General features: G+C 37.6%; 1 protein-coding gene across 50 annotated transcripts in view; it reads left to right on the forward strand.

The window, feature by feature from the left end:
* The window catches only part of RIMS2 (regulating synaptic membrane exocytosis 2), a 765,294-nt gene that overhangs the window by 713,269 nt on the left and 26,178 nt on the right, over window positions 1–25,847 (forward strand). The window contains exon 1 of one of the 50 annotated variants that reach the window (XM_073018304.1): window positions 20,545–21,111. The exons of the other annotated variants lie outside the window; for them this stretch is intronic. Coding sequence (XP_072874405.1) covers window positions 20,970–21,111 — 142 coding nt within the window. The 5' untranslated portion in view covers window positions 20,545–20,969. Of the gene's footprint in view, window positions 1–20,544; window positions 21,112–25,847 lie in introns of those variants that run through there. 50 annotated transcript variants of the gene reach the window in all.

The following is a 25,847-nucleotide window of genomic DNA, read 5'->3' on the forward strand; positions in this document are numbered from 1 at the left end:
AGGTTATTCTAAAACTCCTGACCACAAGTAATCCACCTGCCTTGGCCTCCCAAAGTGTTGGGACTACAGGTGTGAGGCACTGTTTCCAGCCAAGAACTGCTTATTTATATTATGAAGAGGAAAAGGAGGTCCTATATAATAAAGACCCCTTAATCTACCACAACACCATAAAATTTTAGGTTGCCTCATGATTCACTGGTTTCTGTAATTGTCAAAGTTTGTTTTATCAAAAGTCACGGAAAGGGGTTACTGAATTATTTTTATTCTTGTGTTTGGTAATCGTATTAGCACTTTATATTGAAAGTTGAAAAGGGATATTAATTTTTGCCTGGTCTGAATTGTAGCTAATATAAATTCTTATCTCTCTAAACTTTAGAAACAAAAAATTCAAACTGTGACCAAGGCTTTGTTCAGTAATATGTTAACTGCATTAAAAAGAAATAAATTGTTTGCATTTTTATAGATTCATATCATGGGAGATGTTGCCTTGGATCAATTTCAGAAGAACATACCATTAAATTATCCATTTAAAATAACATAAAATATAATGATGATAATAGTAATACTTCCTAAGTTCTCATTATGTACCAGGCATTGTACTGGGAGCTTCGTATTCACTATCAAATGAAGTAATTCTTACAACAACCTATTAGGTTATTACTATTATCTCCTAATTACAAGTATAGAGAGTTTAAGCAATTTCCCAAGTGCACCTTACAGCTAGGATGTGTAAAGGCTGGGATATACCCAAGCCTGTCTGATTCCTGAGTTTACACGATTAACCACTGTACCATAATGTCTCTTTGAGTAAGAGTAAGTAAACATCTGACCAAACTGTTTGGAATATGTTCCAAGGAGTAAGGAGGCCTAGCTTCCAGAGAGTTTCATATATTCCTGTCTCTTACAAGAGAGGGATAGAAGGTAGTTCTGTATGGAACTAAGAGAGAGTTCTTTCTTAGTTCTGTATGGAAGAAAGCAGAAAGTTTTAAATTGCAAGCTACTGAAGCTGGAAGGGAGCTCAGTGATCTTTATAGACAGGATAGGGAAGTTATCTGACCTCTTTTTAGAAAAGAAACCAAGGGACAGAGAGATTAAATTTGCCTAAAATCACATGTCTGTTAAAGAGATATCTAGTTAATGAGAGACTAGGATTTACATATAAGATTTGAAATGTCTGCCAAAGACCCAGAAGTATGTATGGAGGTTCATAATTTGTCTTGTTTTAAGATGACTAATATCTGGGCCTACCTATGTCTGCTAGGCCCAGCCCATTTTTCCATCATGGCTAACCAATGTCTTTGTCCGGCTGCAGAGCTAGTTAATAGAGACTGGAAGATTTTATTGGAGTGGACATGAGACATGACATTTAAAATACATTTTAAAAAATTTAAATCCAGTTTAATATGTTCTTAATGACCTTGTAGATGGAGTAGAATAATAATATCCTACTGTCTATGTCATGGTCCTGAGGTTCCTAAGCCTATCCTTGCTTATAACTTGAAATATACTTGTGCATAATATTGTCCATAAAATATATTTGTGGGCCAGGTACGGTGGCTCACACCTGTAATCCCAGCACTTTGGGAGGCCAAGGCAGGCAGATCACCTGACGTCAGGAATTCGAGACCAGCCTGACCAACATAGTAAAACCCCGTCTCTACTAAAAATACAAAGAAAAAGTAGCTGGGCCTGGTGGCAGGCAGCTGTAATCCCAGCTACTTGGGAGGCTGAGGCAGGAGAATTGCTTGAACTCAGGAGGCGGAGGTTGTAGTGAGCTGAGATCATGCCATTATACTCCAGCCCAGACAACAAGTGGAAAACTCCGTCTAAAAAAAAAAACTATACATATATATATATATAATATATATATTTGTGAATAATATTCAGTAATAGTGGCCCACTGCATAAATGAGACACAGGTTCTTCATGGATGCAAGTGTAGGTTTTTATTTATTTTATTTTTGTTCAAGGCAGGATCTTGCTATGGTGCCCAGGCTGGTCTCAAACTCCTGGACTCAAGCAGTCCTCCTGCCTCAGCCTCCCAAAGTACTGGGATTACAGGCATGAGCCACCATGACCAGCTAGCAAGTGTAAGTTTTAAAGTCCTCTTCTAACAAGTTATTGTTGTGTTAAACAAGCACTGGATTATGATGCTGTTATGAAATATTCCTGGCCAGAGATATAGTACATTTCATGAGACCTTGAAAAATACATTTGGTAGGAATCAACTGACCTTTAAATAGTTCTTTAAACTGAATATGAGAGGAAGAAAAGGTCTATTTAGAATTGAAGAATACTAGGCAGGGCATGGTGGCTCACACCTGTAATCCCAGCATTTTGAGAGGCCAAGGGGGGGCGGATTACCAGAGTTTAGGAGTTCAAGACCAGCCTGGCCAACAAGGTGAAACCATGTCTCTATTAAAAATCCAAAAATTAGCCGGGTGCAGTGGCGGGCGCCTGTAATCCCAGCTACTCGGGAGGCTGAGGCAGGAGAATTGCTTGAACCCAGGAGGCGGAGGTGGCAGTGAGCTGAGATCGAGCCACTGAACTCCAGCCTGGGTGGCAGAGCAAGACTCCATCTCAGAAAAAAAGAAAAACTTGAAGAATACTTTCTGTAAAGGGTATCAGTATGATATAACAAGAGAAACCACAGTGGACAAAGGTGCTCAGTGATTTGTTAGAATAAATAGCAGAAACCGAATACTACAGGGAAGTCCTGTGGGATCATAAGGAAAACCTGAAATTTGAACATGAAGATGTAAATATAATTTTAGAGGTAAAACTGAGGCTTGAAAAGCCTCCCAAAGTGTTGGGATTACAGGTGTGAGCCCGGCCTGATAGAGACTTTTAAATGGACCCGAAATTCCATGAACTTGACAAAGGAAGCCAAGTACACAGCATTTAAGTGAAGCTGAAAAGAAAAATTATGTAATTTTAAGATTTAATACAGTCTAGAAGATAAAATATTTTCTTAAAAACAGGTCATAAAACTACTACAGAGGCAAAATGGGGTAATTAGAAAGCTATAAATATCTAAACATTTGCAGAAGTCTTTTTGAGGATAATCAGGATAACTGTCCTTCTAGACTCATAGAAACAACAAAGAACTGACAGAGAAGAGCAAGTGTTAGAAATCTTGGGAGAAGGAGACCACATTTCCCTAGATTTCAAAATTAATCAAAATATAGCAAGCAGAATTAATTACTTCCAATTCTATAATTGATATTCACCCTTTTATTACAACACTTAACACATAGGGATATTTGTTTTGTGGTTCTGCTTTTACTAGCTGTGAGCTAATAATTGAAATAAACTCTTTCATGGATCTTTTACTCCCTAGGACCTAGTATATTGCCTCACACATTGTAGGTGCTAAAAAAATCTGTAGGAAGACATTGGTAATAAAATAAAGGAAGAGAAGGCAATAGGCTTAGAGGAACAAGAGAACTATCTTCAAGACTTTGCTCAAATATCTCCTTCTTGGTGAGGAGCACCGACTGTCACCTCCCACCACTCCCTTACTGTGCTATTATGTTGTTGTTTTCAATCACACTCATCTTTCATCTTACTTATAATTCACTGGCTTATTTCGTTTGTTGTTTGTTGTCTGTTTCCCCTTGCTAGAATGTGAGCCTTGAGGGAGCAAGGATCTTCGTTTTGTATACTAATGTATCTGAAGTACTTAAGATAGTAGGTGCCTAAAAATTCTGTTAAATAAATGAAATATCTGAAAGACTGTCTTGTAGAAGAGGAATTAAACTTCTTGCATGTATGTCTGAAGGACACAAACTGGAAATGTGTTAAAGTTGCAGTTATACTGATTTGACTTAATAATTAGACTTGAGTAGTGAGAAAAGCTTAAAAATACAATCCTGACATATATAATAAAAAATGAAATTGATTCTAATCTTTTAAAAGTAAGGGGAAAGGATATATAAGAAACCATTTTAGGCTGAGCGGGGAGCTTGCAATCACTATGATTTTTAAATACCAAAGAATGAAAGAGAAACAGAGGGACATACAATTAAAGATTCAGGAAAATGATGAAGGGAAATGATGTAGAACTATAAGTACAATACCACAACGGCTGAAGTCCAAATGACCTGCAGATTTTTTGTATAGGTAGAAACACCAAAAACAAGCCAGAAGGAAAAGATAGGAAAACAGGAAGCTGTGGAGAAAGTAAAATGATGTATTTTAAATATTTTAAGGCTCCCCCATGAAAGAGGACTTTTTTACAATTACAGAAGGCACAGCTAGAACCAATTTCTGGATTTTACAGTGAGGTAATTTTTGACATCATAGTAAGAATAATTATTTATTAATTAAAACCACAAATCTTCATCACTGAAAATTGTTCAAGAAGAGTTTACAGGTAGAAATATTACACTGCATAAAATATTAAGTATCTATTACCTCTTCTGTACTTTGGAATTTCACTGGCTCTTTGTTTGGAATGAGGGCCCTATACTTTGAGTGAGAGTGTTCTCAAGGAAAATTAAAGGAGATTCTTTTAAATTGAAAAAGGTATTTATGCACAGTATTTATTCCTCTTCTGATCTCTACATACACATATCTCTCTTTTTTTAAATGTTGTTCCGGGACCCTTTTGGGAGTGCCATAAATCAACATAAAATTCAGAAGGCCCATCCATGTTTGCCCATAGACTTCTGGATTATTGTGTGGAAATGCAGTATCACAGGGCCTTTCCATCTGACCTTTGCACAGAGGCAGGCTGCTCATTTCTTTTTCTAATTAAAGTTATATTTCTCTCACTGAAATTGACCTGTCAAGAACAGTGCTACATGGTACAACCTGAAGTAATATGTCCTAATATTTTAAATAAGGAGCTTAGTTCAATTATGTAGGACCAAAATACATCTCTGACACAGACATTCTTGGGATTAGGAGTAAGTTGATCGACTGCAATCTCATGTCTGTTGAAATAAAACTTACATTATAGGCTTAAAACTTAAGAAATATTTCCTCTTCATGTTTGACATTGTGCTTCTTCAGATGAGGACCTAGAATTTAAAATCATTCGAAACTAGAGACACACAGCCAAAATCTAATTTATTTTATTACATTAACTAAACAAGATAACGTGTTCTAAATATTAGGCACTGGATAGGGAGAAAGTGTGCAGTAGGGAATAAAACAGAGAGTCTTTTTTTCTAATAAAGGTTACAGTTGAGTGGGGGTGCGAAGAGAGTAAAATATAAACAAAGACATTTATAAATATACCTTTGGAATAATATTTATGAGAAAAAGAATAGGACACCATATAAGAAAATAAAATGGCCTTCTACTTTAGATTGGATTGCCAGGAAAGGCTCTATAGGAACAGGAAGTAAACCAATAACAAAAGATCATGAAGCAGAAAAGAATTTGGCCCTGTTTGAGGAATAAACCAGTGTGATTTCAGTATGGTGATCACCAGGGAGTACGACTTGTGATAAAATTAGACATACAGGTCCTCCGAGGTTATGCTACGTGTTTGTATTTTATTTTCATTGCGGAGAAAAGACATTGAAGGGTTTTTAAGAGGTTCATGACATGACCCAATATGGACTTTTTTTTTCGGCGGTAGGGGTGGGGAACAGAGTTTCGCTCTGTTGCCCCGGTTAGAGTGCAGTGGTACGATCTTGGCTCACTGCAACCTCTGCCTCCCAGGTTTAAGCGATTTCTGGCTAATTTTTGTATGTTTGGTAGAGATGGGATTTCACCATGTTGGCCAGGCTGGTCTCAAACACCTGACCTCAAGTGATCCACCCACCTCGGCTTCCCAAAGTGCTAGGATTACAGGTGTGAGCCACAGCGCTCGGCTGGATTATTATTTAAAGATAGTCCTAACTGCTTTATGAGGAATATCTTGAGGGCAAGACTGAAAGTATCTTGGTATAGGATTAAGAGAAATGGATAGTAATGAGATCTGTTTTAGAAGTAGGATCGACAGAATTTTTATGATGATGGTTGGACAAGAGGAGGCACATGGTAAGGGAAAGTAAGGAATGAAGGAGGATGTCCAGATTCTTTTTGTTTGAGCAACTATTTGGTTCCTGATGTCATTTATCTAGAGAGGGAAAATAAGAAAAGAAATAATTTCTGTGGGAAAAAAGTCAAGAGTAGATTGAGAAGTCTGTGAATTATTCTAGTAGTGATGTCAAGTAGACAGCTCTGAGACTCAGACGAGAGGGCTAAGCTAGATATTTACATTTGAGTAAATGGTTTTGGTGTTTAAAACTGGAAATGAAATTATATCCTCTGGAAGGAATGTATAATAAAAGAAGAGGGCCCAAAGTTGAACATGAAGGATGTGTTACAACAGGTGTTGGAGGTGTAAATTTGATAGAAGAGGTGAAGTCAGCCAAGGGTTTTTTTTTTAAGAGGATGCCACAGAGATAGGAAGAAAACTAACAAGAATGTGATCTTATGGAAGTCAAGAGAGGATAATAATTTCAGATTAAAGAGTGTTCAACTCTGTGGAATACTGCTCAGAGAGCCAATAAGATAAGGACTTGAAAGTCCCATTGGATATAACAACGAGCTGGTCATTGGAACCTTCAAAAGCAGTTTTATTTTTATTATTTTTGTTGTTGTTTTACTCCTTTCTGAGTCATTTTATGCCTCTATAATTTGATTTTTTGTGGTAGCCAAAGTAATTTATTTTCAGATTTTCTCTTTAGTGCCCTTTTCCTGTTGAATACTATGCTTTCCCAAAGTTATGTTAGAACATGATAGTCCTACAATTTTTAAAATCAATGTCTCATGATCTTGAAAGTGTGGCAGTATTATGTTCAAAACAGGAATACTTAAGCTGTCTTCTTTTTGCTTTGTTGCTGATATTTTAAATGCTTTTGAACTGCATACAAAATGTTCCAAATACATGTTGGTCCATTATTCTCTCTTTACTTTTAATTACACAGCAATACATGGTTTGTCTTCTCTGCTTTTCTGTGTTTACCAGTTCAAATAATAATTAATGGATGACAGTAATAGATTTAACCAATGGTCAGTTCATGAATTATACTATCTACTACTTCTGCTAAGCACCATATTTGCACATGATGCTATTTGATAAATAATATTATTTACTAATGAATGGTTGAGTAGTCAATAAGTTCTACTAAGCTAGCAATCAGTTGTCTTTCATAAACACTTTCAATAGAATGCCTTTTGATGGGAATACATTCATTGGCACTTCGCATATATTTTTCTAAGAAAATATTCAGTATGCAGAAATGTAAGAAGTTTTTAAATGCACAGTTTAACTATCTAGGCTTTTCCCAGATCTACAGTAACGGATGTGTATGTAGCCTTTTATCTTCTTTATACTTCAGCACTTGTGAAATGGGGACTAGTAGTGACCAGTTTCATGGATACGTTTTAGAGATGAATGTATAGTTTTTTTAAAAATACTTGAGAGAAGTCATTGTATAAAACAAAATTACTGGCTGGGCGCAGTGGCTCATGCCTGTAACTCCAGCACTTTGGGAAGACAAGGCGGGTGGATCACCTGTGGTCAGGAGTTCAAGACCAGCCTGACCAACATGATGAAACCCCATCTCTACTAAAATTACAAAAAGTCAGGCGTGGTGGCATGTGCCTGTAATCCCAGCTACTTGGGAGGCTGAGGCAGAAGAACCACTTGAACTTGGGAGGTGGAGGTTGCAATCAGCCGAGATCACGCCAGTGTACTCCAGCTTGGGCAACAAAGAGAGACTCCGTCTCAAAAATCAAAACAAAAACAAACAAACAAAAATTACTATGGCCCGGCATGGTGGCCCATGCCTGTAATTCCAGCACTTTGGGAGGCTGAGACGGGCGGATCACTTTGAGCTCAGGAGTTGGAGATCAGCCTGGGTAACATGGCAAAATCCTGTCTCTACTAAAAATACAAAATGTAGAGGGGCATGGTGGCATGCACCTCTATTCCCAGCTACAATCCCAGCTACTTGGGAGGCTGAGGCAGGAGAATCGCTTGAACTAGGAGCAAGATCATGCTACTGTACTCCATCCTGGGCTATAGAGTGAGACTGTATCTCAAAACATTAAATAAAAATAAAAATTAAAAATAAAACAGAATTATGCATCAGACAGACATAACATCAAAAACCTTTAAAATTAAACCATGCAGAATGCCTAGCATAGGAACCAGAAAAGTTTTTTGTTGTTGTTTTTGTTTTTTGAGGCAGAGTCTTGCCCTGTCCAGGATGGGGTGCAGTGGCGCCATCTCGGCTCACTGCAAGCTCCGCCTTCCAGGTTCACGCCATTCTCCTGCCTCAGCCTCCCGAGTAGCTGAGACTGCAGGCGCCCACCACCACGCCCGGCTAATTTTTTGTATTTTTGGCAGAGATGGGCTTTCACCGTGTTAGCCAAGATGGTCTCGATCTCCTGACCTAGTGATCCACCCGCCTCAGCCTCCCAAAGTGCTGGGATTACAGGCGTGAGCCACCGCTTCCGGCCCAGAAAAGTTTTTATAGGGATTCTTATATTACATTGAACACTGTTGTTGACATGACTGTCAGTGATCGTTTCATTAGCAAATTTTTAATGTGTATGTAAAAGTGTGTGTATGCATATATATATATATGCATAGAGAACATTATCAAAAACATACAGCTTGGAGAATTATTTTATAATTATTGGAATCAGTAGAGAAATGAATACATGTTGATAATAGATTCTCATTGGCTTGTTTAGATTCAAGGATTGTTTAGATTCAATACATTTTTCTTAACAGACTCCACTATGAGAAAAAAATGGTGTTTTTCTTCCACAAAAGTTTGTGTTAAAACAAATGAGAAAATGTGTGGAAGTAAAAAGGAACTTAGGTTATAGGGGGCAACTCCCTTCTGTTATTCATTTCAAAAGTTCAGCCACAGTGGGGTCTAAGTAAAGGAGATATCATGATTTGGTAAGTCCCAGATAATCATAGGATCAGAGTAACTGCCATCGTGAGATTCAGAGTAATGTTGAGATGGACTACGGATGCAAGGAGGACACAGATATAAGATGGAAGTAGGTGAAGCTCTAATGCTGCAAAGGACTGGGGCAAACTGTCTTAGAAGAGTGACAAAGGAGTAGTCACCCCCTGCCATGATAATTTTATTTATTTTAGAATGTTCAGGTTCTATGACAAGCACCTTCTCAGTCACTACAGAAGGCAGAAAACTAACCCTTTGTCAGCTAGTCTTAATCTGTAATCTGAAGTTGAGAATAAAAAGGATCATTTTTAATAATGAAATTTAATATAATAAATCCTTTATTATTGTTTTAAAGTTGCAGTTACCTTGAATTGTGATAAAATGTGTAACAACTACATTATTTAAGATCATTGTCCTTGAAATGTCTTCCAGTGTCTATTCAGATACAATATAAGATTTATTGAGATATGAATATGTTTTGCCTCACCCAGAGAACCTATAAAATGCTGCCCTCGTATTATGAAATATAGTGTTAATTGAAATGAAATTAATGTCACAGTGAATTGCAAAGACTTTTTTTTCAGATGTTAGATCAATGCCAAATATCACAAAGAAATGCATAACAGAAAATAAAGGAACTCAAATTTTATACCACAGATTTTCTATGCTGATAAATGGTGGTGACTAGACAATAAACAAACATTTTGGGAGGAAAGCTGTTACCAATCTTAAAATTTAGTATGCAACATTAATATATATTTACATATTATATATGCAATCTAGTTTAGAATATTAAGCTTTTTTCTCCTATATTTTAAAGACTGAATGTCATGATATAATGTTATACCTTTTAAATTTTGTAAGTAAAGGAGTATAAGCTTCACTTGGCTATTTTTATTGTGATGAACCCATGTTTATGATTAGCCCCCCAAAAAGTTTGAGTCTCCATATTTTCCCCTAACATCAAACTAAAATTGATAGATGACTGAAATTATTGAGAATCATTGTAGAGTAAACCACAGCCTGTACCAGCCACTCCCAAAGTGAAATCACTTTCCCTGAAAAGCATGCTTTTCTCGGTGAGAATTTTCTCTCTCTCTTTCTCTCTCTCTGTCTCTCTCTCTCTCTCACACACACACACACACACACATGCACCCATGTTCTTTCTTAACTAAAACTAAATCATGATTTCTTTACTTGAGAGAACAGTATACTCTGTTCCTCTGATATTTGTATACTTCACTAATTAGTAAGCTAGGTTTTAAAAGGTCTTATAAACCACTTCAGGAATTTAGTGCTATTATAACTAAGTGGAACCCAGATTGAGTGACCTAAACAAGTGAACACTGTCCTCATAAGAGATGATAATTTCACTATGCTACACAGACACATTGAGAACTGTGTTGAGATGTATGAGAAATTGTTGAGTTTGGGGGGTGTTATAGCTCTCCTTTATACATGCTGTCCCCTCTACCTGGAAAATCTTTAACTCAGTTTTTTCTTTACCTGTAAACACCTGTTTATCCTTCAAGTGTCACAATCAAAGAAACTTTCTCAGAAAAGTCCCAGCACTTTGGGAGGCAGATCACCTGAGGTCAGGAGTTCGAGACTAGCCTGGCCAACATGGTGAAACCCCATCTCTACTAAAAATACAAAAATTATCCAGGCATAGTGGCACATACCTGTAATCCCAGCTGCTCAGGAGGCTGAGGCAGGAGAATCACCCAAAACGGAAGGCAGAGGTTGCAGCGAGCCTAGATGATGCCCCTGCACTCCAGCCGGTGCAACAGAGCAAGACTCCGTCTCAAAAAGAAAAGTCTTCTTCCTTCTGTGACTTCCCCAAATTCCGATCTAAATTACGTCCCCACTCTCATTACACCTTGCAGTTTTCTTTCATGGTATTTAACAATAATTGTGAGTTAATTTTTGTGATTATTTGTTAATGTCTGCCTACTCATTACTTTGTCAACTTTATGAGGAAAAGCACGCATTCCTGTTTGCTCATTACTTTGCTTTCAAGCTTAAGAAAGTGCCTGGGAAATAGTAGTGGTCAACTAATATTTGTTGAACAGATAGAAGAGAAATGAATGGGCCGGATGCAGTGGCTGACGCCTTTAATCCCAGCACTTTGGGAGGCCAAGGTGGGCGGATAACAAGGTCAAGAGATCAAGACCATCCTGACCAACACGGTGAAACCCCGTCTCTACTAAAAATACAAAAATTAGCTGGGTGTGGTGGCACGCCCCTGTAGTCCCTGCTACAGGGTTCAAGGAGAATCTCTTGAACCCGGGAGGCAGAGGTTGTAGTGAGCCGAGATTGAGCCACTGTACTCCAGCCTCGGGGGAAAAAAAAGAAGAGAAATCACAGCAAGTAGAATAGCTTTTGGGTTTGTTAATTTGGTTACAGTGCAGGCTGTAAATCATGGATCAAGACTTGTGGCTCCTTTGCAAATGTCTTTTCATAGTTTGTTGTGAAGTATGGGAAAAGAGATTGGGGTTTGAAATGTTATCCCATTAGAAAGTTGAGGTGCATAAGGAGTTGCCAGCAGAGGAATCCAAGTTATAAAGCAGTGGTCAAGGAAATTAGAATACATACTGATTTGCCTCTCCTTGTAATTACTTGTATTTATTAGAGAGTTTCTGTTTCATACCACAAATTTACCTCTTAGTGAGACTGTTTTTCCTGGGTAATAGTCTTGTTAGATGTGAGCCACTCACCTTATTGTGGACCTATAAATGAAGCAAATTATATGGAACCATTTTGAATTGAATTTTAGGAGGAAAACATGTTTAATCTATATTATTATTTCCTACTATAAAGTTTCATATCAACAAGACAGACAAACTCTTACTGAATTTTTTTTTTTCTTTGAGACAGAGCCTCACTCTGTCACCCAGACTGGAGAGCAGTGGCATGATCTCGGCTCACTGCAACCTTCACCTCCCAGGTTCAAGTGATTCTCCTGCCTCAGCCTTGTGAGTAGCTGGGATTATAGGCGCCCACCACCACATCCAGCTAATTTTTGTATTTTTGGTAGAGATGGGGTTTCACCATGTTGGCCAGGCTGATCTCTAACTCCTGACCTCAAGTGGTCAGCCCACCTCGGCCTCCCAAAGTTACAGGTGTGAGCCACCACGCCCGGCCCGAAAGACATCTTTAACAGAGTACCTTAAGTGGGAATCAGCTGATGATGAGTTGCTTAGATTGGTTCCTGAGTTGGCTACTTTGCCCACAGCCTTAACTGTTTACCAAATATACTGAGCTACAAATAGAACTACCTTCAGGCAACAGTTCACTTATACCCAATCTAGGTGATGTTTGACCTGGATCTGTATAACATGAATGTTTTCCATGGGCTCTTTTTTTCCAATATGCTATTGCTTTGACAGACCCCTCACTCTTCTCTACTGCCTTTGGTCTTTCATAACTTTAGATGACTTTATTACAAATCTTATGTCTTTGTGCATAATAAAACATAAGGTGTCTGCAATTTAAAAAGTCAACTGGACAGTTAAGCAAAAACATCTATAAAAATGCCAAATTTTCTATTTTTATGTCAGCATGATATCAAGCAGTATAAGCAACTTATAACCATTTATATCCAACTAATATATGACTTAGTTGAACAAAGTGGTAATCAAAAGAAGTCTTTATTGCCATAAATGTTGTAATGAATACATGAAGCTTAGCTAGTAATGAAAAAAAGGAACAGGAACAAGTAAGAACTAGACTTTAATCGTGGTTAAGGGAATTTTTTATTTTTCTATTCATACCTGATATTATTCTAGTCACACTGTGGTGTAAGGAGTAAATGAATAGTGAATGAATAAATAATAAATGAATAGGAAAAATGTAAATATGCACACTTTTTACAAATATTGCATAAAGTTATTGGCATTGGTATCTGAAACTTAAAGTTTTTAGATCTTGCCATATATTTGTGTAGAATGCTTACACTCACAAAATCTCAAAGTGCTGTTCATCTCATAATGATATGAGAAGTTGCTAGGTGATGTTCATCTGGAATTTCAAGGAAATTATAATAGTCAGGAGACATGTTTCTTCTTTTCTCAAGTGTTTGAGGATATTCTTCTAACATTGCTGTGAAGACTTTGTATGAATTTATCACAAAGCTGGAGCATTGCTTGGAACAGTGGAACAGAATGCGTGAGCAGGGAGTTTCTTAAACTTGGAAACCGTCCTTGCCACTACGACTGCCCTAGAGAGACTAGGAAAAAGAGAAGCCCTCATGAGAAGCCCAAACTCTTGCCCACTTTCAAAGATCAAAAAATAGGCATATATAGTAGTTATTATGGGCAGAGTAGGGAAACTTCCATTTTTAATTTTCTTTGTCCCTATTTTCTGCCTACCAAACGTCCTTCAAAATGTTTGGTTTATGATTGACTATACTTCATTTTTGGAAATATACTTTCATGGGTGGCCAAATAGCAATGAATTGCAAATCTCATGAATATATATTTCCTTCTTCTCTGGAGGCTGAGTTGTTCATGTGATTTTTGGCTGATCTCATACCCATACGCCAATTCCTAAAACTTTTTGAAGACATTCAGTGAGAGTTTTAGATTCCTGGTGATCGCTAAATAAAGACTTACATAAATATGCCATATAAGAAAACAGAACTAATCATGTTAAAAGTTCCTTGTTGTAATCCCAGCACTTTAGGAGGCTGAGGCAGGAGGGTCACTTGAGGCCCGGAAATCGAGACCAGTCTGAACAACATGGTCTTATCATCATGGTCAACAGTTCCTTTTAGCAGTTTCATTGTCTAATTGTTGATCTCAGCAGAGTCTCTTCAGCTGTGTCAATTAGCAATTAAAGACTATGGATTATGGAGTCATAAGGCCTGGATTCAAATCTTAGGTTTGTTCCTTGTGACATTGGACAAAATTATTTGTAACACTGTGCCTCAAACTTCATGGGCTTATTCCTGATCTCATTTCTTAATAAGCTATGTGACCTTGAGCAAGAGACATCCTCAATGTGCCTTGGTTTCCTCATCTATATAATGAGTATATGAACAATAATATCTCCCTCATAGGATTGTGTGTGTATTAAATGAGTGTATGTGCTGGTAAGTAAAGTTGTTGAGGAAAAAGGCCTGGCTTATAGTAAGTGGGATGTAAGTGTTAGCCACTATTCTACTAGAGTGTGAGCTTCGTGAAGGTAGAGGAGGATTCTATCCATATTTGTTCACTGCCGTATCCCCAGTGACTAGAATAGCACCTGGCATGTGGTAAGCACTCAACAAATATTTATTGAAGGAATATGCATCAATTTTCTTGTCTGTGAAATGAGAATGGGATTAACTACCTTATAGAGTGTTTATGAAAATTAAATGAGGTAATGCATATGAAGAACTAAAGTTACCTATTATCATCATCGTTATTATAAAGGGCCATAATCAAAATTAGAGTCCAGATATTTGTTCTTCCCCTGTATTATCTACCTACTCTGCTTTTATAACTCATTATTTTAATCTTTAGAGTTTTTTCCCCTTCATTCCTGAGTCAAATCTTACCATTAGTTTTTATCTTACTCAATAAGTTTATTTTCTTACTTCCATGGATATATTATCATAAGTCTCATTTCAGAAATAATGAAAATACTAATTATTTAATATTTCTTCTCATACTGTAAATATCTGTTTTTGGTTTTTTTGTTTTTGTTTTTTTGTTGTTTTTTTTTTTTTTTGAGACAGGGTCCCGCTTTGTTACCCAGGCTGGAGTGCAGTGGCGTGAACATGGCTCACTGCAACCTTGACCTCTAGGGCCTAAGTGATCCTCCCACATCAGCACCCCAAGTAGCTGGGACTACAGGCACGCACCATCACACCTGGCTAATTGTTGTATTTTTTGTAGAGATAGGGTTTCACCGTGTTGCCCAGACTGGTCTTGAGCTCCTGAGCTCAGGAAATCCACCCAACTCAGCCTCCCAAAGTGCTGGGACTACAGGCCTGAGCTGACATGTCCAGCTTGTAAATGTTTTTTGATCTCATCAATTTTTATGCAAGTTTTGGGTTGACTAGCTGAAGTATAACATCTGCTCTTTACTCTTGAAAACTGCTGAGTAAAAACCAAAAATACTTTTGAAAACTGAAATCACAAAAGCTTAAAATTTATTTGTACAATATTGACATAAAACTGGGGATGGAAAAAAAGATTACATATTTTGGATTTCATATTCACATCAAGGGTAATTTCTCAAGACCATTAAATACCGTTAGCAATTTGAAGTCAGTTTAAAAATATCAACTTCATGGGTTTATCTCTCATGACTTAAATGCAAAGATATTACATTACAGCAAAAAAATAAAAATAAAGTAAAATAATTTAGGATCCTGAGAGGTGGTTTTTAATAAACCAAACCAAAATATATCCACAAATATTCCTATTTAGCATAAAGACACTTGTATGTAAGGAATTAAGTCACAGTCACAGGTAATTGATCTCAGTTGTGAAAACTACTATCGTATCAATCTTCACAACTGATGAATCCTCCTATTACCAACAAGTGTATATCAAGAGGAAAGAGGTTGGTTCAGTCTGCAGCATGATTTATAACTTTTCCTGAGAAATTCCCATCTCTCTCAGCAACTAGCCTTTTCTGAGTTGAGTGGAAAACACTTAGTGATGGAAGTAGCCATTTGTTTTTCTACTTCTTTTTAGCATAGCCATTTTTTTTTTCCATAACTTCCCAGAGGGACTTACTTTCTCTTCCCTTCCCTTGCTATTAGCCAGCAGCTTGTATTCTCCTCATCACCAACTACATTAGTGGTCCCCAACATTTCTGGCAACAGGAAACAGTTTTGTGGAAAACAACTGTTTCCACAGACCAGGAGCAGGGGATGGTTTCCGGATGATTCAAGGGCATTACATTTATTATGCACTTTGTTTCTATTATTATTACATTGTTGTATATAATGAAATAATTATACAACTCACCATAATGTAGAATCAGTGGGATCCCTGAGCTTGTTTTCCTATAACTAGATAGTCCCATGTGGGGGTAATGGGAGACAGGGACAGATCATCAGGCATTAGATTCTATAAGGAGTGCGCAACCTCGATCCCTCACGTGCACAGTTTAAAATAAGGTTCGCACTCCTGTGAGGCAGAGCTCAGGTGGTAATGCAAGCAATTAGGTGGGAGCAGCTGTAAATACAGAACAGATGAAGCCTTGCTCACTCACCCACCACTGCTCACTTCTTACTGTGTGGCTCGGGGTAGGTTGGGGACCCCTGGCTTACATCATTTGTAGCATAGAACAGGGGGAGGCTGCCACAGGCATAACCATGTTCCTGATGGAACTAATACATGGTCTAGACATGATAGAGCTACTTCCTGTAACAACCTTTCTGAGTATTTACTTAAGTGGCCAAACCTCTATTTCAGGAATAAACTAATTTCACGTAATTTAAAACTTTGGTGATTTTTTAAAAACTATTACAAAAAGTGATACATAAATGATGTGTAACTTTCTAGCCCTGTTAGAACTGATGGGACTTTAAATATATATAGGGCTATTTAATATAAATGTTTTTATTTTTAAAAAGAATATGGATTTAATGTTGGTATATAGTTTGAATAATCACTATGGTTTTACAGATGCATTGTCAACATTTATTTTGGACAAAGTAACTTACTGCACAGTTAAAATCATATTTATAATCTACAATTTATGTAAGTTTATGTGGTATAAGATATACAGGACGCTGAACCTGAAATCGGGAACCCTGAGTTTGAGTCTTGCTCTGCCACTTTCTAGTTAAGCAAGTCATTTAATGTTGAGTCTTTATTGGCTTATTTATAAAGAGATAATGACGACATTCTGTCAGTACCGATGTAAGAATTAAGTGGCATAATTACTATGTTTTATAAACTCTAAAGTACAATATATCTATAAAAATGCGAGTACACACTTGTCAAATAGGATACTATGATAGTTTATCCAAGTTATATCTGTTTATCTTTTCTTCAAAAAGGTGATTTTTTATGTTTAATAGTGCAGTATTTTTTCAAGGCCATATTTTGCTTTTAGATGACAATTTATTGTGTATATTTGTGACTCATTTTTTCTCTATCTTTAAATTAATGAGAAAGTTATAAATAATTTGAAATACTGGATGATAATGATTCTGGAATTACAGTTAGTAATTTTATGTAATAAAACTATATAGTGGCCCATTGCTTGAGAACTACATCCAAAACTACATATACTACTTGTATATTCTGATGTGGAGGAAGGACATTTTCAATCTTTTATCAATTGTTTATTTTTATGTTAATTTTTAAATTCCTTAGGGGGTGACAGTACTTAGAATGAAATCAAAGAATAATAAATCAACCTATTAAAATATATATAAACCAGAAATATTATTTAATGTTATACATAGGAAAACAATTGAACTTAAAAATTTTTTAAAAAGTAGAATTCTAAATTTTCTCAATAATTTCAGTATATTCCACAAGTTGTCATTCAAGACTAGAAGTCTCTGGCCATTATTGTGGGTCTGTCACTCTGGTACCTCTGTGCCAACACTCTTTCCTTAAAGCTTTCTTCCCCTAAATAAGATTATTTTCTTCCTTCTCTTTCATTCTTTCTACTCTACCTGTACCATTCTTCTATCACTCATCTATATCTGTAAGATCCTAGGAAAAAAGTATCAAAAAGCTTCCCAGGACAACCTTATTCTGAAACTGCAGGAGGGAAGTGGTGGTCATGTAGTAGACACATCTAGACTATTCCAGATTAACTTTTTCCTGGTTCATGAAACCAGGTTATTAACACAGACAAGGCAGGGCCCAGGCAACTCAGGCATAACCACTGATTCCATTCTCAGACTCCCCTTCCCCAGGCAGTCACTAGCAGAAACCCAAGAAATCTTTTTCCAAAATGACTTTCAGCCATCATTGTGATGTCCCTGAGTACCAAAATAAAAGTTTTCCATGCATCCCCAGCCAATTTATTTTATTTTATTTTATTTTTGAGACACAATCCCACTCTGTCACCCAGGCTGGAGTGCAGTGAGACCATCACTGCTCACTACAGCCTCAACCTTGCAGGCTTAATTAAGCCTTTGTCCTGTCTTAGCCTCCTGAGTAGCTGGGACTACAGGCGTGCACCACCACACCTGGCTAAATTTTTACTTTTACTTTTTTCTAGAGATGAGGTTTCACTATGTTGCCCAGGCTTGTCTCAAACTTCTGAGCTCAAGTGATCCTCCCACCTCAGCCTCTCAAAGTGCTGTGATTGCAGGCATGAACCACCTGAGCGCAGCTTGCCAATTTATTTCTTTAAGATTTTCTGCTCAATCCCTCTTCCTTGATACCTTCCCCCTGATCTGAAGTTAGGGATATCCAGTCAAAAGTACTCAAATTTTTCTAAACAAGTAACTTAATCTTTAGGAGAGTCTGACTGGTTGGTAAACTTCCCCATTTCTCTGAGTATAATTAGATTTGTATGGTAACAGCTGTTTCCTCTTAAATATAAATATATTTTCTATATTTGTTTTACCCTTTAATCTAAATTTTCTCTTAAAGTACATATTTTATTACATTAGATTCATGTTTTTCAAACTTTTTCAAAAGTGAGAAACATTTTACATCACAGCTCAATACATACATGCGCACATACATAAGCATACATATTCATAAAACAATAGTGCAGTTGATGTACTAACCATATGGGTTGAACTCTGATACTGTATTTTTTTTTCAAATTCTATTCAAAACTTAATAAGTTATTTTCATGACTCACTTGTGTCCCACTGTTTAGAAAAACATTAGGTGACCTTTAATAAAGTCCTTGCAGTTTCTAAAATTCTATGATTCTTATAATGAAAATCTCATTCGATAAAATTTTCTAGTCTCTGAATAAAAGTGATGTGGTTTGAAAAAGTACTCATAGCGTTCTCTGGTTTTATCAATGTTGTTTTGAAATGCTGATTATTTGAGGAAGATAAATAATGAAAAGGAAATTGGACTAGCAGGGAGTTGTAGGAACATTAATGAGAAAGGACAAGTCTATCAGGAAAACAAAAGCAATAAATCTGGATGAACCTAAGTCTAAACAGCTAAAGTTGTTACTTTTTCTTACCATGGAACTCTTATTTATAGGAAAGTTTCCTAATTTTAAGTGGATTTAAAAGGATTATTACTTGTATGCATTTTTCATACCTTCTAAATCGTGGTGTGCAATGGACAAAGAAAGTCTTTATCATACCTACAAGGCTCTGCATGACCTGTGTCTTTCTCTGACTCTTGTCTCTCTGTCCTTCATTCCTTTCCACTCACTCCAACTGCCCTGGCCTCTTTGCTGTTCTGTGGTCACACCAGGACATCACACCTCAGGGCCTTTGCACTAGAGGTTCTCTCTGCCTCGAACTTACTCTCTTCCTGGAATATCTGACTAGCCACTTCCTCAGGTTCTTCATACCTCTGTTCAAATGTCGTACTGTCAGTGAGAACCCAGCCTGACAACTGTTTTTGAATTGCAGTGTCCCATACCCCTTAACTTAATTTTTTATTTGCATTCATCTCCTTTTTAGCGCTATATAATTTACTGATTTGTTGTGTCTCTCCCCTGCAACTAAAATGTAAGCTTCATGAGAGCAAGGATTTTTTAGCTGCTTTGATCACTGTTGCATCATCATATAAACATCTACCATGGTACCTGGCATATACTAGGAGCTCAATTAATATTAATTGAATGAGTATTTGAATCTTTCAGCATATCAAGAAAGTAGCTTGTGCATATATACTATATAGGAACTATTTATTGAATAAATGAACCATTTTAGATTGTATAATTCACATTTTACGTTGAAATCCCCTGTTACACACGCCCAATGGTCATGTTTGGCAGGGTTAGGACTGAATAGTAACCTACCTTCCCACCTCCCTAGATTGGGAAATAGGTGGAATGACTTGTCTCAGGTTACAAAAAGTAAGGCAGTCATCTGACTCCTGGGAAAACGGAATTAAAGTAGCTTTAGGTTCCGGGATAGAGATGTGCAGTTTGCAGATGCATCATGTAATGTTGCTTATAAACTACTTTGCTCTACTATGTTTGTGTTGTTTCCACATTTATGTTAACAGGATGTTGCCTTTTGCTTAGATGTTAAGCCTTACAATGTTGTCATTCTTAGCCATACTGGGTGGATTATTTAATTTAGAGAAAGAAGGCAATAAAAATTCCTAAAATTAAAACAAAGTTGATAGACATCATTGTGCTCTTCAGTGTTTCTGTTTATCGGTTCTTGATTTCTTTAGTTCACTTTTTATCATTTTAACATTTAACAAACGAGAAAGCTTTAATTGTAGGTTTTCGTGGAACTTGGTAAAAATTGAGGAGCCTTTGTGTCATGACTTGAAGAAAATTTCAGTATTTTTTGCCTGTGTTTGAGGAGCGTTTAAAAAATTGTAAACCTGAGGAAAGGGAAAGTGACTACCAGAAATTTACCTGTGTACTCATCTGAGATGCCTAACTCACTGCATCTAATTAGTCACCACTCCCTGGCCCTAACTACGCCGAGGGAAGAGGAAACAGCGGGAGCTACTCGGCGCAGCTGCCCGGTACCTGAGGCGCGCGCCCCGGAGCCACCAGCCCGCCGAGGTGCAGCCGCGCCGCCACCTCCCCCTCCGGCCGCTGATTGGCGGAGACCGCAGCATCAGCGGCATCTCCCTGCGCGGGGAGAGCAGCGAGACTCCAGCAGTTCCAGCCTCCAGGATTCTCAGCTCCCTCCGGGGCGAGACCTCGGACGTTCACTGCGAGCAGCCGCTCCGTCCGCCACCGCCTCTATCTCCTCCTCTAGACCCCTCTCCAATAAAGTGGAGGCCCCAGCGGCCAGGAAAGCCACGTCTCCTCCGGGCTAGGTCAGGGAGGCAGGGGCCAGAGCCTCAGGGTCCCACGGCACCAACCTGGCTTCTGGCCCACTGGTCCTGGAACCGCTGCGGACGTCGCGCCCCAGCCGCCAAGACGCCGCGTATCTTGTACCGCGGGAAAAGCGGGTCCTCGTCCAAGATGGGCCGGCAGGGCTTGGGGGGTGCTGGCGCTGCAGGGCGCTCCATGCAGCGCTCCCAGAGCCGGAGCAGCCTGTCTGCCTCCTTCGAGGCACTGGCCGGCTACTTTCCCTGCATGAACTCCCTGGAGGAGGAAGAAGGAGGTGAGACACCCCTTCCCCCGTAGTTGGTGTCTCTATCTGTTTGGAAAGTGAGTGGCTGGAGGGTTGTTAGGGGCAGAGAGAACTCCGTGTAGCAGTGTCCCAGCTCCTCTGCTCTCCGGGACTGTGCCGGGGGAGGGGAGAACCCTAGAGCCCTAGAGCACGTCAGGTGAGCAGAGAAGTTGTTTCTTGGTTATTTGGAGAGCTCCACAGGCGCCGACTTGGGAAAAGGCTCTCCTTGTGAAGTATTTTACAAGTGCTTGGAAGTTGAATGAGAATGTAGACTGGTGGGAGGCAAGGCGGCGCCTCTTGGGGTGCACCCCACTCTGTTTTGGTTTACTCGTCGCAGTCCGGGTATTAGCATTTGGCCTGGAGGACAGAAATACTTGAAAACTAAAGGGAAATGCAGCAGCAAAACTTTGAAACAGGAGTCTCAACCTATGAAAACCCACGATCGGGTGAGGGGAAGGAGTTACACAATAGACAGACAGGTGAAGGGTTGATAGTACCGAAGGTGAGTTTGTGCTCAAAGCACAATCTCTGGTGTTTCAGCAATGCCATTGTAATTAAGCTAATAAAAAACACGAGGAGGATGACTCTCTGTTTTAAACTTTTCAGCAGTTGGTTTGGAGTTCATAAAGTTTTGAATAACATAAGATGTATTTTCTTCATGAAGAACTTTCCTATAAGATTTAACAACTAACACTGAAAATACAATTTGTAAGTCAAAATGAGATTTGACTGGTAAATAGTAAGTAGTGTCCCAACATTTGAAATATTTATTAATTTACTGATACGCTGGTTGCAAACTGTGTTCATTTTTAGATGTATATCCAGAGTAGGTTAGTTATCATGATGTTAACTCTATTTTTGTAAATAACAGGGTTGGTTTTGCTTTTATCCCGTGACAATCAATGACCTCTTATTAGGACATCTATAGTGAGCCCTGATTTAAAAGAAATTGCCTGTTCTAAAAACAGATTGAAATAATTTTTTTCTGCTATTTTTCCTGATGGGGGAGGGGAGAAAGTAGAAGATGGAGGATTGGTAATATGTCTGGAAAGTTGTCTTCAAACTAATTTATTAGCTAGAGCTATCCAAGTTTCTTCTAGGTTATTTGTTGCAGTATCAGTTGGCTATAAATCAATATAGATTTAACAGCAGGGTACTTCCGTATATAAACATGATTTAATTTTCGTACTAGTCCTTTTCTGTTTTTGTTTGTACATTTACATTTCACTTGCTTCCTATAATTAAATATTTAAAATTCTAGGAAATGTAAACAAGTCAAGAATTAAATTAAATTGAGTAAATGAATGATCATAATTGTAGCTAAAACTTTTAGTACTTATTATTAGTCCGGCACTGTTCTACACTTGATATGTATTCTTTTAGGCCCACAACAACCTTATGAAGCAGTACTTTTATTATCCTCATTTCACAAATGAGAAGACTGAGGCAGAGAGAGTTCCGAAATTTGCCCAGTGTCACCAGGGTGGTAGGTAATAGAGCCAGTGTTTGAACCCAGGCAGTCAGCAACACAGCCTATTCATTCAGCTCCCAAGCTATACTAGATTATTATTTTCTTATATTTGGCCACATTCCCATACCTAGTAAGTGATGAGGCTAGAATTTAAACACTTGTGCCTGAAAATATATATTTAAATAAAACATAGGTTATTATGGACTCATTTCCCAAATTTTTATTACACCAAGTCTTCAGTCTTGACTTTGCTTCAGATAAGATATCGTCCTTTTTCTTTAAATTATGATTAGGATCGTCGAGTTTACAAAATATCATTCCAGAAACCTTTTTGAGACAAGAAACAAATGTATATAAATATGAAATTATTTCAATATTTAAAGTATGTTTGCATAACCATGGCTCACACAGACTAATCCCAAAGGAAATTCCTACATCTCCACATGGAAATTGGTACAGATTTCTGTCCCGTAATATGGCTTCTTAAGTTGCCAAGACAAATGTTTTAAATGGGAAGCACCGTTTTTAAAGTTAACCATACAGTTTTGTACTAGTAACTAGAGAGGAGACACTTTCCATAAATTAGAGGTTTTTCCATTGGCTTACATTTTTACAGCCATGACAAGAAATCTTAACTTTTTTCTTTGATTTTGTGATTCTCTTAACACCTTTGAAAGTCCTGGGATTTTTGAAGATATTTCAACATACTCTGCAGGATTGTAAAAGTTAGAAACCGTTGGCCTAAAGCAGTGCTTCTCTACTTTTTTTTTTCTTTTGAGACACCCACATAGGATACATGAAGGTCATGTGGATAACATACTCAGGATTATGTTATTATTATCATAACTGTGGGACTCATTTATAAAGAAAGTAAATCTATCCCACCATATGATTTTCACACTGGTTAAGAGCAACTTGTATAAAGAGCACTGATCTACTAACCAGTGTGATTTGACTAAATTAACCAATCAGTTCAGTAAGCAAGTCTGATTTTAAAGCTAGTCTTTTTTTTTTCCAGAAAGAGTGCAATAGCTAAATAATTTCAAGTATACCCTGTCTTCCAGTTCCATATTCACATTTTCTTCTTGTACAGCGTATCTAGTTTCCATTCTGCACAAAAAGTGCTGAGAAGTCTACAGAGAGATCATATTCTTTTCGTTCATCCACTCATTCATTCATTCAAAAATATTTATTGAGGGTATTTGATGTGTTAGAAGCAATGAGTCTCTAATGAATTCAGTAGATACGTTCCTTTCCCTCTTAGAGTTTACACCCTAATGGAGATAGGTAGACATTAATAGAAATATCTATGTAATTATAACTGTGACAGGTTTTAGGAAGGTAAAGTGCAGAGTGCAATAAGAGATTATAAGAAAACCTAATTCAGGAGGTAGAAAAGCATGCCCTGAGAAAGTGAGGGTTAAACATTGATTCAGGTGTCAGTGATAACTCTCAGTTTCTCATGAACCAAGCCAGTATCAGCAGCCTCCCACACACCTTTGAAAAGAATTTTCCTGGAGTCCACAACCAGTAAGTGGTGGAGTTAAGATATAAACCCCACATCTGTCTTTGAAATTTATAATCTAACTACTCTGTATGTTGCTTCTTCATTATTATATGACATTTCCTTTTAATATGCTATGGTCTTGAAAACCAAGTATAGTAATAAAAGTTACCATTCCATTGTGCACTTTCTATGTGCCACATTCATTTAATTTCATGATAATTTTTCAAGGATGTTACTATTTTCCTCATTTTACACATATGGAAACCAAAACTCAGAGAAGCTAAACAACTTGCCCACAGATCATAAATCTCAATGAAGCTTACTTCAGTGAGGATGAAAGGGACATTCCCATAAACAAAATAAATTAAGATTGTTGATAGTCTTTGTGGAATCGTTTTTGTATATTGGAGCTCTTTTTTTCTTTTTTCTTTTTTCTTTTTTTTCCCATCCTTTTCCCTGAGTATATTCCAGGTAGATGTTCTCCAAATCTCTGAGGTTTTTTGGTTTTTTTTTCAGTGAAAGTAGTAATAGTACCTTCATATTATCTAACAGTTTATAAATTGTGTATACTTATTTTATCATTGAACCCTTTGAGATAAGAATTATTTTCACTATATAAACTACTTGGCCTCGACACTGGGTCCACCTCCCTAATGTAGAATATTACTGTGTGTGGAGTTTTCAAACATTAGAGACAATTATAAGAAAGAAGGAACTGTTTCAAGGAAATGTTACCATTCCTAAATAAGAGAAGCAACCCCACAACTTCTCACCCTAGATCCAAGGGCAAATGATTATGGCCCTATAATGAAGGAAAATGGCACATTTTCTAATACTTAGGGAATCTGGTTTCTCAGAAGCTATCTTAATGTTACATGTGGCTCTGGGTTAGTGATTCTTGTTTAATTATGTCCATATGTGATAAATTTGGCCTGCCTGATTTTATGATCCTTTGGTTCAATATATAGTTTGGCAGTCATACAGAAGAGATCCTATCAGCTTAATACTATAAAACTGAATAAATTAACTCATCTAACTTCTTTTACATCCCACTAGCTTAAAAATAAATTATAGGGGCCGGGTGCGGTGGCTCACGCCTGTAATTCCAGCACTTTGGGAGGCCGAGGCAGGCAGATCACGAGGTCAGGAGATTGAGACCATTCTGGCTAACACGGTGAAACCCCACCTCTACTGAAAATACAAAAAATTAGCCGGGCGTGGTGGTGGGCGCCTGTAGAACCAGCTACTCAGTAGGCTGAGGCAGGAGAATGGTGTGAACCTGGGAGGCAGAGCTTGCAGTGAGCCGAGATCGCACCGCTGCACTCCAGCCTGAGTGACAGAGTGAGACTCCATCTCAAAATAAAATAAAATAAAATAAATTATAGGAAAACCATCTAAGAAACAAGAATAGCTTTAAGATCACCAGAAAACTGAGGAAAGAGTCTTTGCATGTGATAGTGAAGCTACGAGGAATTAAAATAAAATTGACTAAATAAACTGGAATAAAAAGACCTATTTAACTCAGCCTCACCCTTTAAGAGGTTTATTCACCCAGCAAGAAGAGTATAAAGAGACATACCTTATTCTAATCTTTGTGTATAGTAAATAATATACTTAATTCTTAATAATCAGTCCCATTTGATTAAAATAGTTTAGAACTTTGCCCTTACTCCACTGAAATAAAAAAATTCTTCATACATTTAAATGTAATCCTCTTAAAGTGCAAACATCATACCTCGCACAGTGGCA

This window comes from Chlorocebus sabaeus, chromosome 8 (assembly GCF_047675955.1).
Source record: "Chlorocebus sabaeus isolate Y175 chromosome 8, mChlSab1.0.hap1, whole genome shotgun sequence".
In the NCBI taxonomy this organism is placed as follows: Eukaryota; Metazoa; Chordata; class Mammalia; order Primates; family Cercopithecidae; genus Chlorocebus; species Chlorocebus sabaeus.